Here is a 15,801-nt window from a genome sequence, read left to right on the forward strand (position 1 = left end):
ATCAGTGATGTGGGACCTGGCCTGGGGAGACAGGGACTTTCTGATCATCACTCGTTACAGTCAACTCCAGAGGCGTGGGCAAGCAACAGAGTCAGATTCCAGGGGAAAACCAAGTTTGGTCAGTGACTCAGGTATTAAAAGGGGGTGGGGGGAGCTTGCCGATCTGCTCTCCCTCTGCTTGTGAACACGTAACAGTAAGATCAGCCTTTTTGGAGGGTAGTTGGCCAACTTTATAAAAATAATCAGTAGACATAGATTCATAATAAAAGGTGCCATCTTTGATTTATCTCCCCTCCCCCCCCACTTTAAAAAATCTTATTTACACAACAAGTAGCATTCCCTGCACTTGGTTCTACACCCTGGTGTTGTTTCTCGTGGTCACTGCCATTGTCCTGTTTAGCAGGGTATATTTGGAGGCTGTATCAGTGCATAGAGAGTGTCTTTATTCTTTCTTGGCTGCGTGACATCACAAATCCCATTGTCTGGATGAACCATAGTTCATTTTCACCAGTCTCCTCTGATGGACATTCAGGTTGTTTTCCTTTTTGTGTGTGTTTGATGTAAAATTCAGCGCCGTAATTAAGAAACTGATACAAAGCATTTTGTACTCCTGTGGGCTTGTTAACAGGACACTGTTGCCCGGCTGACTCACCGTTCTCTTTGCTCAGGACCTCTCAGCCAGGTTGGTGGGCATCCAGTCCCAGCAGGCCCAGTTCCTCATCACCTTCAAGACCGTGGAGGAAATCTGGAAGTTCTCCACCTACCTGAGCTTAGGTACGGCAGGGAGCAGGCGGGGGGACGAGCGTCCACGCCACAGAGCCGCCCTGCTGCAGGGCTTGACGAGAAGGAATTGGTTTGGCTCAGAGCATTAAAAGAGGTAGAGCCCTAACATGGATGTTAATTTTGAAATATCACAGAATGTCTGAACTAAACCGAAAGCCAATGTTAACTGTTACTCTAAAATGCCGAACACAGCACTGCTTTGTATTCAGGGAGAGACTTCTTTATTAGACAGTCATCAACTGGCAGTAGTTACTGGTCGAGACTAAATTCAAAGTGCTGAGATAGATGTGAACTTGGTGGTTTACAAAAAGGAGCTGGTCTTGAGTAAGATCAGAGTAGCTCCTTAAAGTACTACCCATAATTGTTAGGATTCTGCAATTTGCATGGTTTCTGGTTGGATTTTAACAAAGGAGAGCTTACTGGGCCTGCGTGGGGCGGAGGATCAGAGTGGGGATATTGAAAAAGTCCTGGCTCTTTTGTGGGCCATGGAGAACCCCCACCCCAGCCACTGTATCTCCAGGGGGACAGGAATGTGAGCCTCAGCTCAGGGGAACTTGAAGGGGGAACCAGGAACCCCCAGACTCAGCATTGTCATCTTGGAGATTCCTCTGTGGCTACATTAGAAAAAGGTAATGGGGTTTGGTCATCTCACTATGCATTTATGGACCCGTAACTGTGTTGGAAATGGTAAATATCACTTAAAATGACTTGTATTTCCTAACAGATGCTGATAAGAATAAATTCATTCTAGAAATTGCTAAGCTATCAACGTATGCTCTTCCAATTCCAGTGAAATGGGGATGAGTTGGGGACCAGAGCCTGGGAGGGACCTTAAGGAGGGGCTCGCTCACACTCTGTGCTCAGCTGGTGGCCGCAGTCATGTTGCTCAGGACCCTTGTGGCCTTGCCTTCCTAGGCTATGTGTCTGCGTGTCTGGAGCATCTTCTCTTCGACCACAAGTACTGGCTCAACTGTGGATTGGTGGAGGACACAGAGGTCCAAGTGTCCGTAGATGATAAACACTTGGAGACAATATTCCTGGCACTCCTGACGCAGGAAGGTGAGCAGGGAGTAGGGGTGGGGGTCTTATCTGGGTATTTATTTGCAAAGTCCCTGAAATGATCAGGTTACAAAGGAGGTAAAAACCATTAATATTTACTAATATTTACAAATGAACCCACCTATTATAATATTACCCCAAATATCTCTCTCAGTTTAATGTTGACATCACATGAGCAGCCTCACTGATTCTCTCATGTTGGAACCACTTGGGAAGTTTTTATTTTATTTTATTACTTTTAAACTAGTGGCCCAGTGCATGGATTCGTGCATATTGAAAGGAAATTTCCCATTGTTTCATTTTGGGTTTTAGCAACATCTATTTTAGCTTTAGGTGCAATATTATGAAGTTTAAAAACTGCCACTGCCAAGTCACTGCAGCTCGGCAGCTCCTGCATTGAGCGTCTGCCCCCTGGTGGTCAGTGTATGTTATATGTACCAGATGGTCGGATGGTCACTTTGCCTTTTATATATATAGATAATTTTATTGATTTTTAGAGATAGAGAAGAAGGGAGAGGGAGAGAGAAACATCGATGTGAGAGCGAACATCAGTGGGCTGCCTCCTGCACATCCCCTACTGGGGATTGATCCCGAACTCGGGTTTGCGCCCTAACAAGGAATCTAACCGGTGCACAGGATGATGCCCAACCAACTGAGCCACATGAGTCAGGGTGTCTTGGGGGGGGGGTGGTTTAGAAGATGCCCTTGCCAGGACTCCACCCAGGCTAGTGACATCTCCTGAGTGGGGGCCTGGGCTTTGGTATAGCTTGAAAGTTGCCCACATAATTCCAATGTGCATCCAAGATTGAGAATCACTTTTCTAAATGTATGCTAGAATTTGATTGTAAAATAAAATTGCAAATCTTGCAAAACCTAAAAGGTTTCGTGAGATCGAAGAAAGGGATGTTGAGGAACTGCTTGAAGCTCTCACCAATCTGTTTGCAAGGAAGGGTCGGATCAAGGCTCCACCTGACCACTCAATAAGGTGAAGTGCCAATTAAACCTTAGTCTCATGAATTACTCAGAACTTTTAGTTTCTATTTTTTAAATTTAAATATTTTTATTGATTTCTAGATATAGAGGAAGGGAGAGGGAGAGAGAGAAATAAATTGATGTTAGAGGGAAGCATGGACTGGCTGTCTCCTGCACACCTCCTATTGGGGATCAAACCAGAAACCTGGGCACATGCCCTGACTGGGAATTAAACCGGCACCCTTTTGGCACACAGGAGGATACCAACCAGCCGAGCCACACCGGCCAGGCTTTCAGTGTCTGTTTTAAGTGAATTCCTCTTAGTGGCTTTCTTTCTGATACCAGTTTTCTGGGATCACAAGGATCTCCTGCAGTGGCCTCTCCCCCCTTGACCAACTGTGTGCTTTTCTCCCAGAAAGAGACGTGTCTGGGCCATGGAGAGAGACTCGACATAGTGTGATAACCCCTTTCCGCTTCCCTAGACTCCTCGGAAGGGCTTTTCTCGTTATCTGCAGGCCACTTCTTCTGCAGAGCCACGTGTGCCGTGGCTCAGCCAGCTGAGCAGGAAGGCGAGTGTCTGACACTCGGCGAGGGCGAGCTGATCTCAGTGAAAACAGCTGACGGCGGGTCCGAGTGCGAAGGCATGTCCCTGGTGACGGGTCAGCGGGGCCTGGTGCCGGTGTCAGCCCTGGAACCTCTGCCGCTCCCTTTCCACCAGTGAGTAGCCTCCCGCCTCCTGGGAGAGGGTCCCAGAGCACACCCAGGTCTGTGCGGAACGGAGCGGGCATGCGGGGCTTCCGTGCTGCCAGGGAGGGAACACAATCTAGGTGGCTTTTTCTCTTTTATTTTTTGTAACGGTCAAGGTTTGTACAATTTGATGGCATCGGAGACAACTCTCAATGTCAGATGGGCATTGTACCTAAAGGGTAATATTCTATCTGGTCTCCAATGTGGTATTTCTCAATGTGGGGAATGGGGACCATTTGTATCATAATCCCCTGGGGATTTTACTACAAATTTAGACCCCCCTAGCCCTCCTCAAACTCTCTTGGGGTTGGATCCAGGAACCTGCATTTGGTATAAGCTCCCCTTAAGCACAGGGGGATGTTTTTTACACTAAAATGTGAGCATCCTTACTGGAGGCTACTGTGAACTCAAACATACATTGTGGCAACAACGGACATTACCCAGGCCGGGGACCCGTGTGCGGCTCTGGCAGAGAACCTGACGGTGAGAATGGAAAGGCATCAGCTGTTAGTTATTTAACTGACACACTAACTGCAGAGCCGGCAAACATGCCCGGCAGGCTGACCCCTCTCCTTCGCACAGTGCCCGTACAAAGTAAGTGCTCAGTAATGCCTGCCAGCCCCGGGCCAAGTCATAACCATCACACATCATCACGACCATCACTGTTGTTTTCATGGACTGTTTCGCTCTCTGCTCTGATTTTTTGAAATCCATATTTGCAAACCCTGTGTTTCCATTGGCAGATGGTTCCTGAAGAATTATCCGGGAAGCTGTGGCCTTCCCAGAAAGAGGGATTGGACGGGCTCCTATCAGATTGGTACGGCTGAGTTGAAGAGAGTGTTGTCAGGGAGATAATGTTGCCCTAATTTCATCTGCAGGTTTGGAGTCAGTAGATCTGAATTCCTGTCTTGCCCAAGCTGCTGACTGTATTCGGGGAAGCCAGTTACTGTCTGTACATGTGTCTCCTCACCTGTACAGCGAGGGGTCTCCATCCAGGGCTGCAGATGCAGGTGCCTGTAGGAGCAGGCAGAACGCACATGCGTGAGGGCCTGGATGAAAGATGGTGGGGAATGATAGGGACCTTAGGGATTTAAAGACCTGGGGAAAACAGGCTGCTTGCTTTCTTATTTAAAAATTGAATTTATTGGGGTGACATTGTTAATCAAATTATATAGGTTCCAGGTATAGTGTATTGTGTATTGACCACTCCAAGTCTTCTTCCATCACCATTATCCCCCCTTTACCTTCTTCTACTTCCCCCAACCCCTTTCCCTTTGGCAATCATGATACCAGTGTCTGTGTCCATGAGTCTTTCTTTTTTATCTTTGCTTAATCCCTTCACCCTTCTCACCCAGCCTCAGCCCCCTCCCCTCTGACAGCTGTCAGTCTGTACCCATAGTTTATTTTGTTCATTAGGTTCCACATATAATTAAGATCATATGGTACTTGTCTTTCTCTGACTGGCTTGTTTCACTAAGCATAATAATCTCCAGATCCATCTATGTTCCTTGCAGCGTTATTTACAATGGCCAAGATTCGGCAGCAGCCCAAGTGCCTATGGTTAGATGAGTGGATAAAAAAGCTGTGGTACATTTACATAATGGAATACTACTCAGCCATAAAAAAGAAGGAAATCTTACCTTTTGCAGCAGGCTGCCTGATTCCAATCTCTGGTCAAAAAGTTTTTAATTTCCCCTAAAGATTTGTGAAATTAATCTTGAATTTAGGAAGAGTAAGAATGCCTGGCACTTAGTGGGTAACTAGTAACTATTTTTTGCATAAATAAACAAAATACACACACACATATGTACACATACATTTTAGGCAATCTGTATCTGTATGTATGTGTATGTCTATGTGTGTATATGTATGTGTCTAGTGGATAATAAACTTTAATGTTTGCTAGATACCTAGAATATAAATTCCTTTCATCTTCATCCTTAGAGTACTTCCCCCCACTCCCCACCCCCAGCAAAAAGTAAAATTTTGTAAGTTCTAAGCCTGAATGATACTTACAAAAAAAGAAATAGTGGGAATTATGGAACCCAGATATTAAATCTAATCTGCGACGGCCATAAACAAGATTCTTGATTATCTGAGGCATCTAGTCTTGTAGTTAGTTATGAGCATGGGGCTGTGAGTTCGGTTCAAATTCTGACTCCACAACTTAAAGCCAGTGTGACCTCGGTCAATTCACAGGCCCTCATTATGCTGAACTGCCTCGTTCATAAGTTTTACCATAAAACCCACAAATGGGTGGAAATTTCTGATTTTTAAAAAAATATATTTTATTGATTTTTTACAGAGAGGAAGGGAGAGAGATAGAGAGTTAGAAACATTGATGAGAGAGAAACATCGATCAGCTGCCTCCTGCACATCCCCTACTGGGGATGTGCCCGCAACCCAGGTACATGTCCTTGACCAGAATTGAATCTGGGACCTTTCAGTCGGCAGGCAGACGCTCTATCCACTGAGCCAAACTGGTTCGGGCGGAAATTTCTGATCTTGAAGACATTGTCAATGGAAACTTGGGCCAAAATGTCGGGGGGTAAAGCCAGTAGCTTTAGCAGAGCAGCTGAAGGAAATATGGAAACCAAGGCACATAGAAAACCGTGCTGTCAGTCAGAGGAGAATCAGCAGAAAGCAGGGTCACCCGCAGTGGAGGGACCCGGCTTCTCACGCACTGTTCTCGTGCTTCTCTGGGCCCCCCACTTCCTAACCCATACAAAGAGGGTTCCGGTCGTCGCTCTGGGGCTCCTGCGGAGATCTGAGAAAACGGACACAAAAGGGCTTTGCAGATGGACAGTACATGCTCCTAAATACGTCATTGCTCGGTCCTCGCTGGGCAATTTATCAAGCTGGGCAATGATCACAGTCTGAAGGGGGGACTTCGAGATCCTTCTAAGCCCGTGGTCGGCAAACGGCGGCTCGTGAGCCACACGTGGCTCTTCGGCCCCTTGAGTGTGGCTCTTCCACAAAATACCACGTGTGGGCGAGCACGTACAGTGCGATTGAAACTTCGTGGCCCATGCGCAGAAGTCGGTATTTTGTGGAAGAGCCAGTATTTTGTGGAAGAGCCACACTCAAGGGGCCAAAGAGCCGCATGTGGCTCGCGAGCCGTGGTTTGCTGACCACTGCTAAGCCATCGGCAGTTTTCTGTTCGCCAGTGATAGGGGCTAACGGTGGTTGAGGGTTGACTGGGTACCAGTCACCGTGACCCTTCCCAGTATTCGTAAGAGACAGGCATTCTTGCTGCTCCCATTTTACAGCTGGGGCGGCGGGGGGCCACAGGGGCCACAGGACTTGGGGGGAAGGAGGAGATCCTACAGTGGCTCTCACCCTGGTCTGTGGAGTCGCGCCGACCACGATGACGTGTTCACACGATGCTGGCACACAGGCTGTGGACAGTATAGTGAGCTTTGCGGTTTTCCACAAGCGAACTTTACTCAGAGTTCGGGTACATCCAGATTCTGAGATTATCTTGCCTCCGTGTGTTCAAACATCTTTTCTTTATAAAGTGATGGCGAAAGTGCTTGGCTGTTCCTTTTGTTGAATGTCCTAGTTTGGCAAAATGAAAAGCCAACTGCCCTATGTCATTCCTGTGAATTTCTTTTTTGGGAGGAGGGAATTTTACTGGTCCTTGAAGTTCTAAAGTATGGGAACCCCTCCCTTCACATTGCATTGAAAGCTAGTGGAAGGCTCGGCTGTTTCTGCCACACTTAGCTGACCTGTGTGCTGTTTCCCCGCAGGCAGAGGAAAATGTAAGGCCTGGAAGGACTACGAGAGGGAAGAAAAGGACGAACTGGACCTCCGCCAGGGAGAAAGCATCGAGATCGTGGGCTTTGTCATACCTGGGCTTCAGTGGTTCATTGGGAAGTCGGCGTGCTCCGGAGAAGTGGGCTTTGTCCCCACCAGGAACATAGATCCCGACTCTTACTCCCCAACGTGAGTGTGACGGAGAGACCCCTGCTTCGCCCTGGAGCTGGGCCGCCTTCCTCAGGAGCCCCCCATCCTGAGCAGGGTTGCAGATGAGCTTCAGTTCCCTGGAAACATGGAACCAGGGAAGCACACTGACAGGCAGGGTGACACAGGAGTGACAGGAAGGAGGGGGTACTGATCAGGGAGAGAGTCAGTTCAGGTGCTTTCAACAGCTGGGCCCCGGGGCTTCCCTCTGTGCAAGGAGAAAGGCCTGCTAAGGGCCCTGAGGGTGCAGTATTGGTCCTTGTATTCGGCCACGTATCTGATCTAATGTAGGGGCCCCATCAAGAGACGTGCACTCCCAGGGGCCTATAGATTACAGCTTGGTCAGTGGAGAGTCCCTCCCATGTAGGTCTGCCTGCTGACAGTTTCACGTGTGACGTTGGTGTTGGGCCGGACTGTGGAGTGCATCTTTTACTCTTTCCTGCCTTCAGTCCACAGGGCTGGGCTGGGTGCAGCTGGCCAGCCTGCTTCCCCACTGTCTGCCCAGGCTCTCTGGGGCAGCTTCCTGCACAGGGACAGGAAACGGTAGGAAGCCTGGGCCCAGGAAGTGAGAGGAAACGCAGTTGGCTGCTAATAGAGACTCCACACCAGGAAAACATGGCCCACGTCTCAGCTCTGAGCACTCAGACTGGGTCCCCTTCTCTTGTGGGAAAGAGCCCTGGGGAGAGTGGATCCAGGGCAGAGCTTTCTCAAAGCCCTGCCTTTTGTGGGAGAGGAGACAGAAGGTCATTTTCCCTGCGCAGAAATGTGGGAACCCAAGGAACTCTAAACCAGACAGATCAGCCACTGAGCTCCTGCAGGGTGTGGAGTGCTGTGGGCGTCTGCAAGGAGGAAAGGGTGGCAAGAGAACTTTCACGGACAAGGTGACATTTGAGTTCAGTTCTGCACGATGTAAGACATCTCAGCAGATGTAAATGGGGAGGAGGTGGCAGGTGGGAAAGGGAGGGGATGTTGCGGAACGACTCCTGTCCTGGGGGAGGCAGGTTACCAGGAGGGCACTGGTGCCACCACGGTTTCACGGGCCGTGATGGGGAAGGCTAGAAATGCTGGGCCAGCCTGTCTTTCACCTGGCAGGGAATGGGGAGCCACTGAGAATATCTGACGTGATGTGACTGGAACTTCTCTCTAGGAAGCTGACCTTGGCTTTGGGTGAGGCGTGCACGGGCGAGGGACGACCTGTAGCAGGTGACCAGGAAGAAGGCAGAGGCTGGTGGCCCTTGGGAAGGGGTGGGGGTATAGAGAGGAGAGGGCACTGCTAAGGACCAACTGTGTCCGACCCTTCAAGGTTCTATCTCATTGGTCTGGGTGGAGCCTGGGCAGCTTTGGTTATGAAAGTGCTTCAGGTGGGGCCAGTGTACGGCCAAGGTGAGACCATTGGGCAAATCACCCTCATTTTACGGTGGGGGAAGTGAAGGCCCAAGAGTGAGAGGGCTGGACTCAGGGCCTTGGGTCTGGAACCCCAGAATCCTGGCATTATATCCAATGAACGTTTCCACCGAGGTCTGTTACAGAGCAGAGGAAAGTAGCATAGGAGACGGGGGAGCCTGCTGAGAGGGAAGGACCAGCCACAGGGGAGGGTGTGTGTGTGATGTTTAACACGATCGAAGGCTTTGGGATTGGTCACTAGCAGGTCACTGGTCATTGCGAGGTCATTGGTCATGGGAGACAGCGTAGCTTAGCAATCAAGACTTTCAGAGCCAAACCGCTAGAAAGGCATTCAGGGCCATGCGAGCTCGGCCTGTGACTGTGGGGATGTGGACTTGTCTCTCTACACCTCAGTTCTGTCATCTGTAAACTGCTTACAGTGATCATGTTTTTTCATAGGATTGGCATGAGTTGAAATGAGTTCATACATGTCAGGTACTTAGGGTGGTGCTTGACACTGTGTGTGTGTGTGTGTGTGTGTGTGTGTGTGTGGTGAATGTGTTAGCGCTTGTTATTGCTGTGACTGTTGTGGGTGGTAACCTTTGAGAGACAGTTATAATAGGAGATTGTGGGCAGATGTCAGATTTGATAAATTATATCTGGACTTTACCTCATACCTTGTCCCAAATGACAATGACACAGTGCCACGAAATTCATGTTTCCTGTTTTAGCTGCTCAGTTGTCGGGGATACACTCTCACCCTGGAGAACATCAGCCCCTGTACCCAGTGGTGGCATGAGACCTTCTCCTTATTTCCACAGCATTCTCTGTTGTCCTACACCTGTCACCTGTGAGACCCAATGCTGCAGAGACTGCACACGTGGTAGGGAAAGGGAAAGGGAGCCAGGAGACGGGGAGGGGTGCAAGGAGGGGAGGAGAGGGGAACTGGCTCATTGCATCCCCACAAGGCACTCTCTGGATTACAGACCTCCCTAAAGCAGCAGTCAGGGAGACCCCACAAACATCCTGGACACAAGCAGCAGGCAGGGGTGGAAGTCCTGGGAACCATTCCTGTGGGCTGTGCTGGTGGTTGGCCACTGGGTGTCACTCTTAGCCCATGTTTGTTTGGTGTCAAGTTTCTGAAGATGGTCCATCATTTGCTGAAGTCTCCATCCTCTTCCTACCCGTTGCCACCCTGTCTGGTATACTACTCCCTAAAGTGTGTGTGTATGTATGTATGTATGTATGTATGTTAATTAATTTATTTATCAATCAAAGCTGTTTTTTTCGGCGTCAGATTTGCTGTCTCTGACACGTGGGAAAGGGTTGTGCTTGTCCACAGGAGCAGATTTGTGGGTTTCCTCCTTTAGAGCACAGATTTCAATACCAGCTCCCCAGTTCACAGCAACAGCAGCTGGAAGACAAGTTCTTATGACTGGCAGGCATTCCAGTCCGTCTTTGCATTTGGCCAGAGTGGCTTCGGGGATCTCAGAGCTTTTGAGAATGACAGAACTCCACATCCTTCCTTTAAAAAATAATGTGATTTTGTTTTTAAATCGACCTCTGTGTGTGTTGTGTGTGTGTGTGTGTGTGTGTGTGTGTGTGTTTTAAAGAAACCATATCTTTATATCTAACTGAAGACGCCTTTTCCCTTCCCACTCTCATCCTCTGGTCAGATCCCCACCCCAGAGGCAAACTCTATGTGAAGGTGATATGTGTTTCCAGTCCTTAGTCTGAGACATTTTAAAAATAGGTATTTGTTCATAAGCAAGCATTCTATGGTTCTGTGTAATTAAAAGTTTATGTAAATTTCTTTTCCTGTAGCTGGCCTTTTTCTCAAATGACTTTGTAAACTTAGGCTTTATTCCCATTGTAATAGATATAGTTCATTTTAATACTGTTACTTAAAGGAAATTTATATACTTAAATGCCTAAATTTAAAAATAAATTTAAATATTGTCTGGCCAGTGTGGCTCAGTGGTTGAGCGTCAACCCATGAACCAAGAGGTCCTCGGTTCAAATCCTAGTCACAGCACATGCCTGGGTTGTGGGCTCAATCCCCAGTAGGGGATGTGCAGGAGGCAGACGATTGATGGTTCTCATCGATGGTTCCACCTCTCTATCTCTTGCTCTAAAAAAATCAATAAAAACTCCTCTAACCCCCTCCATGCTGGAAACCACTCTTAGAGTTTGCCTACCTTCTTGGACTCTCCAAATACCTGGGCCTCAGGACGTAAGCAGATCAGCCGTGAGGCAGTGGATGCTGAGACGGGAGCCCTCAACTTCGGTCTCAGCTTTCCCACTTTCTAGGTGTGTCCTTCTGAACCTTTCTGAATCTTTATCCCCAAATATGGATAAAAGTATCTACATCACAGGGCTGTTAGGAAGGGCAAATGAAATAGTAAATTCAGGAATGCTTTGTAAAATTTAAGAGTTCTACAGAAATTGGGATGGTATAATTCTTTTTATCTCAAATAGGTTTAGTCGTAGGTTTCCATCAGGTTCTCTTTTGAGAATGGGCGCTCTCACAGAGAATCGGAGGCCAGGCCAGAGAGACGGAGCATCAGCAAGTGTCGTGGGAAGAACCCTGGGCCAGATGTCAGGACACAGCTTTAATGCCAGTTCTGCCCTAATTAGTGGTGTGGCCTTGAGCAGTTCATGTTAGCTGCTGGTTTCCTCATCACTGGCTTTCAGACTGCACTTATCTGAGCCATGGGGACAAAGGGTAGGTGCCTCATAGGGCAGATGTGTATCTTAAATGACATAACAGTGCCTGATTCATAATAAGCAACCCCAAATTATTAGCTGTTATGAAATATTAGGATTCCAGGTTATTTTTGTTTAAAATTGGATTCTGAAGTTAAAAAACCAACTTTATAAGTACGACATCTTAGCAATTGTTCAGATAGATACTGGATTGAACACTTTCTAAGGTACTTCTAGTTTTCAAATTCTTTGAGTCTAAGACAAATCTCTAGTAAGCAAGTTTGTTTTATAAGACAGGGTGAATATAAAGATCCTTATTATTTATAACTAGTGGCCCGGTGCACAAAATTCGTGCACATTAAAAGGGAATTAATTAGAGGAAATATTTTAATATTGCTATTTGCACTTTCTCTATAATAGAAGTGTCAGAGATGAAAGAAAATTAGTAAAATGCATATGAAAATGATATATAAATTTATTAATAAATAAACAATAACAGTGTCACGTCCCTGGACAGTGCCGGATGGGGGACGCAGCCTCACGTTCCCCGGCCTCGCTGCATATGCAGCCCCACCCACCCGCGCCTTCCACGCACACAGCCTCCTACTGATTGGTCGTTACAGCATGAGAGCATCACAACCATTTGCATATTAGCCTTTTATTAGATAAGATTATTTCTTCCAGCCCCCGGTCCTTTTTCTACCCACTTCTACTCTTTAGCATTTTATTTCTCTCTCGATGCTATGTGACACTGTTGTTCTGTGCCATGGAATCTGATGTTGGCAGTTGGGAAAGGTTCCTTCTGACCATAGCCATGCTTTCTTCATTGTCCCTCTAGATCAGTGATGGCAAACCTTTTGAGCTCGGCGTGTCAGCATTTTGAAAAACCCCAACTTAACTCTGGTGCTGTGTCACATATAGAAATTTTTTGATATTTGCAACCATAGTAAAACAAAGACTTATATTTTTGATATTTATGTTATATATTTAAATGCCATTTAACAAAGAAAAATCAACCAAAAAAATGAGTTCACGTGTCACCTCTGACACACGTGTCATAGGTTCGCCATCACTGCTCTAGATTATGTCACCTGTCCCTAGCGTTTTCTTGCAGTAGCCTAACAAAGAAACTTCTTTTAATGAAGAACTCCTTTCCAACCCTTAAAATTAGGAAAACCAATTCCTGTTTCTGCCATTAAAAATAGGCACCACATGGTCTTGAAGAAAGGGAAGGAGTCAAGAGAAGGGCTTTGTTTTTCTTGGGGGATGGAGTTTTAACAGCTTTCCTCTCAGCCATAAATTAATACACTGTACAACAGTGAGGCAGAGTCTGATTTTAGCTGTGGCCCATGGGTGATGGCTTCTCTATGTCCTTCACTACGTCCTCACAGAGAGGGAGAAGGAGTCATGCCTGGAACCTCTCACTGATCTGTGTCCATGTCTTTTGTCTCAATACAGGAGCAAGAACTCCGCCTTTTTCAGTGATGAAGAGAGATGCTCTCTGGGAGTCCTGGGAAGTGACGGGAAAGCTGAGAGCACCAGCTTCCTTCACGCGCTTGCTCAAACTGACATAACGTCTGTCTACCGGCTTAGTGAGTGTCTGCTCCTCCAACCCCTGGGAAAGCCCAGGCTCCTCAAGATTAAGAGAGTGTTTCCAACCAGGAATAGAGTATCTTTAAATGCTAATCCCACCCAGGAATTTGGGGCTGTGGTTACTATTCAGTTGATGACCTGGATAGTATTTGATTAGCAGCACTTTCCCTTGAGATTTCAGGCAGTTCTGGATTTGGTGGGACTTGTTGCCTAGAAACAGTGAGACATGTTGACATCAACTCAACTATCACTTGGGAGGTCAGCCATATTGAGCCTTCCATTCTAATCCTGGAGAAGAAAAACTCCCCAAGTTGTGGCTGTGGTCCCTCCTTTTAGGGCAGAAGCAAGTCTAGGTCCCCAATGATAAAGGTGGGGGCATAGAATGTTACAATTGGAAGGACCCTAAAAACATAACTTTTCTTCCAGTTTCACAAATTGAGAAACTGAGGCCCAAATGAATTAATGCCTGAGCCAGGAAAAGAACTGCCTTCACCCATTTTTCTAGTCAACACAATCCCTACCTTCACACTGACCCTGACACAAATGACATTGGACTTTTGGGTGCATTAGACTTGGGTGGGTGAGGGATCTCGGTGCCTAGCACAGTTTTCAGCAGTGTCAGGTGATTGACAGGGTGAATGAATGACCGCCCTTCCCTGCCTTTGGAGAGGGCCTGTTGCTCTGTGTCAGGAAGTCCATTCTCCCATGGACAGTGGTTTGAGGAAGGATTCTTGTTTCTCCCATCTCTTCAGCAATGGTGAGGTTGTATCCACTCCCATGTGGCAAGATTAGTTGGGGCATGTTTCATGGGTACAGCCAGAGATTCTGCAGGAGGGACACTCAGGTCAGCCCCCGGAGCAGAGGTGGGAGCTGGAATCTTTCTCTAGCACAGGGAGGAGCACCTGGCTCTACAGCAGCTCCAGCTCTACCGTCACACTGTCCACCAGGCTGTCAGGAATCTGAAACTGTGGGTGCTGCCTGGTAGGTGGGGGCTGAGATCTGAAAAATTAAGGACTACTTGGGGTGTGTCATGGGGCAGGGTGGCCACAGACTTGGAGCTAAGGTATCTGCCAACCATGGACCCTGTGGTTGGGAGAGATCCAGGAGCAGGTTCTAGGCAGCCCATTGCCTCTTGTCTAAAGACCAGGAGTGCAGCTCAGCTGGATGCAGAGCTGTGCCTTGTGAGTGTGCCGGCTGCCCCTGGCACCAAGGCAGCCAGCAGAGGGAACATCCTCTTGGTAACTTCCACCCCCCAAGGCCTATGCCCAGGGAAGAAGTGCCTCCTGCAATTCTTCCTCTAGAGGAGCACCTTTTGGAGGCTCGAGCACTGTTTGTGCTCTCCATGGTCCTGGCCTGGAGAGAAATGGCTGTGTCCTCCAAGTCAGTGAGGACCAGGCGCATGAACACCTAGCTCTCCTGTGTTTGCCTACGGAGCCTCCTCCCCCTCAGGGGTTGCAGATCTCAAGTATCTTCAATGACACTCGCAGAGAAAGCCATCCCCCGAGAATAGGAGTCTGAGGCTTGACTTGGTGAGGGGCCTGATGTCCTCAAGTTCACTGGAGAGCCCCGAGCGGGCTGCTGCTTCCCTGCCAGGAAGAGGCAGAATCTTCCTTGAGCAGCCCCTGTCTGCGGAGCGCGTCTGGCCTTTGCCTCCACAGCTCCCTAGCGGCTGCTCTAGTCAAGAGGGTTCGCTTCTTTGCTGCCAAACTCACAAGGTCGTCTTGCTTCTCACCTAGTCTTGTTTCACTTTTGTGACATTAAGTGGTGGCACCATAAGGCACCCTCGTCTCCGTGTCTACTTTCCTCTCTGTGCCTTCTCAGTCTCCTTCTGCCAACTTTTCTCCGGCCAGATCTATTGAATTCTCAGTCTAGAGCTCTTCCACGTACTGCAAACCCAAAGTGTCTAAAACAGGGCCGAAGACTGTCCTTTCATCTACATCTCCCCCCTTCCCCCACCCCGAGACCACCACCCTCCGATGCACCTTGGCTTTCTTTTCTTCATTAGTCACATTTGGTCACCGCGTCCAGTCAAAACACACCGTACACACTAAATCAGTGTCTGTTGAGTGGCCGGCTGATGAATGAAAGAGGAAGGAAGAAGGAGGGATCTGGGACACACGGGAACAGGAGGCGATGCCACGTGCCGCAAAGTGAGCTGCACTTGGGGGTCTGTTCACGGCTCTGTCGTAAAACTGCTGAGAGATTTGGGGCTTCAGAGTTCATCATCCCCCACCCCCACACCTCTGGGCATAGAGCTGATGTTTTCAGCTTTTCTTCTCTCCCTCTGGGTCTCATTTCCAACTCAGTTCCCAGCTGTAAAGCAAGTGGGTTAAGTAAGATAATATGTAGGTTTTAGCCACTCTAAACTGATGATGAAGGAGAGAATTCTGCCCAGTTCCTTAAAGATGCTGATGGTCTGAAGCACAAATACAAAGTCCCCAGACTGGTCTGGGGTACACCTGCAGGCACAGGCGTGGTGGCCCATGAGGACCTAACACTGGTCTGTCCTTCATCTCTATCCAGGTGGGTTCGAGTCCATCCAGAATCTTCCAAATGATCTGAGCGGTGAGTAGAGATCATGCTGACCCTGACCGC

The 15,801-nt window shown here is 48.1% G+C and overlaps 1 protein-coding gene across 4 annotated transcripts in view; it reads left to right on the forward strand.

Moving 5' to 3' along the window:
- SH3TC2 (SH3 domain and tetratricopeptide repeats 2) overlaps positions 1-15,801 on the forward strand; it is a 49,127-nt gene that overhangs the window by 15,054 nt on the left and 18,272 nt on the right. Inside the window, exons 4-10 of one of the 4 annotated variants that reach the window (XM_023761211.1) lie at positions 669-774; positions 1,699-1,842; positions 3,309-3,531; positions 4,305-4,378; positions 7,311-7,506; positions 13,072-13,205; positions 15,730-15,771. In XM_023761211.1, coding sequence (XP_023616979.1) covers positions 669-774; positions 1,699-1,842; positions 3,309-3,531; positions 4,305-4,378; positions 7,311-7,506; positions 13,072-13,205; positions 15,730-15,771 — 919 coding nt within the window. Of the gene's footprint in view, positions 1-668; positions 775-1,698; positions 1,843-2,761; positions 2,828-3,296; positions 3,532-4,304; positions 4,379-7,310; positions 7,507-13,071; positions 13,206-15,729; positions 15,772-15,801 lie in introns of those variants that run through there. The other 3 variants (XM_006097438.3, XM_023761212.1, XM_023761213.1) reach the window with 3 other exon arrangements.

Source organism: Myotis lucifugus, unplaced genomic scaffold (assembly GCF_000147115.1).
Source record: "Myotis lucifugus unplaced genomic scaffold, Myoluc2.0 scaffold_202, whole genome shotgun sequence".
In the NCBI taxonomy this organism is placed as follows: domain Eukaryota; kingdom Metazoa; phylum Chordata; class Mammalia; order Chiroptera; family Vespertilionidae; genus Myotis; species Myotis lucifugus.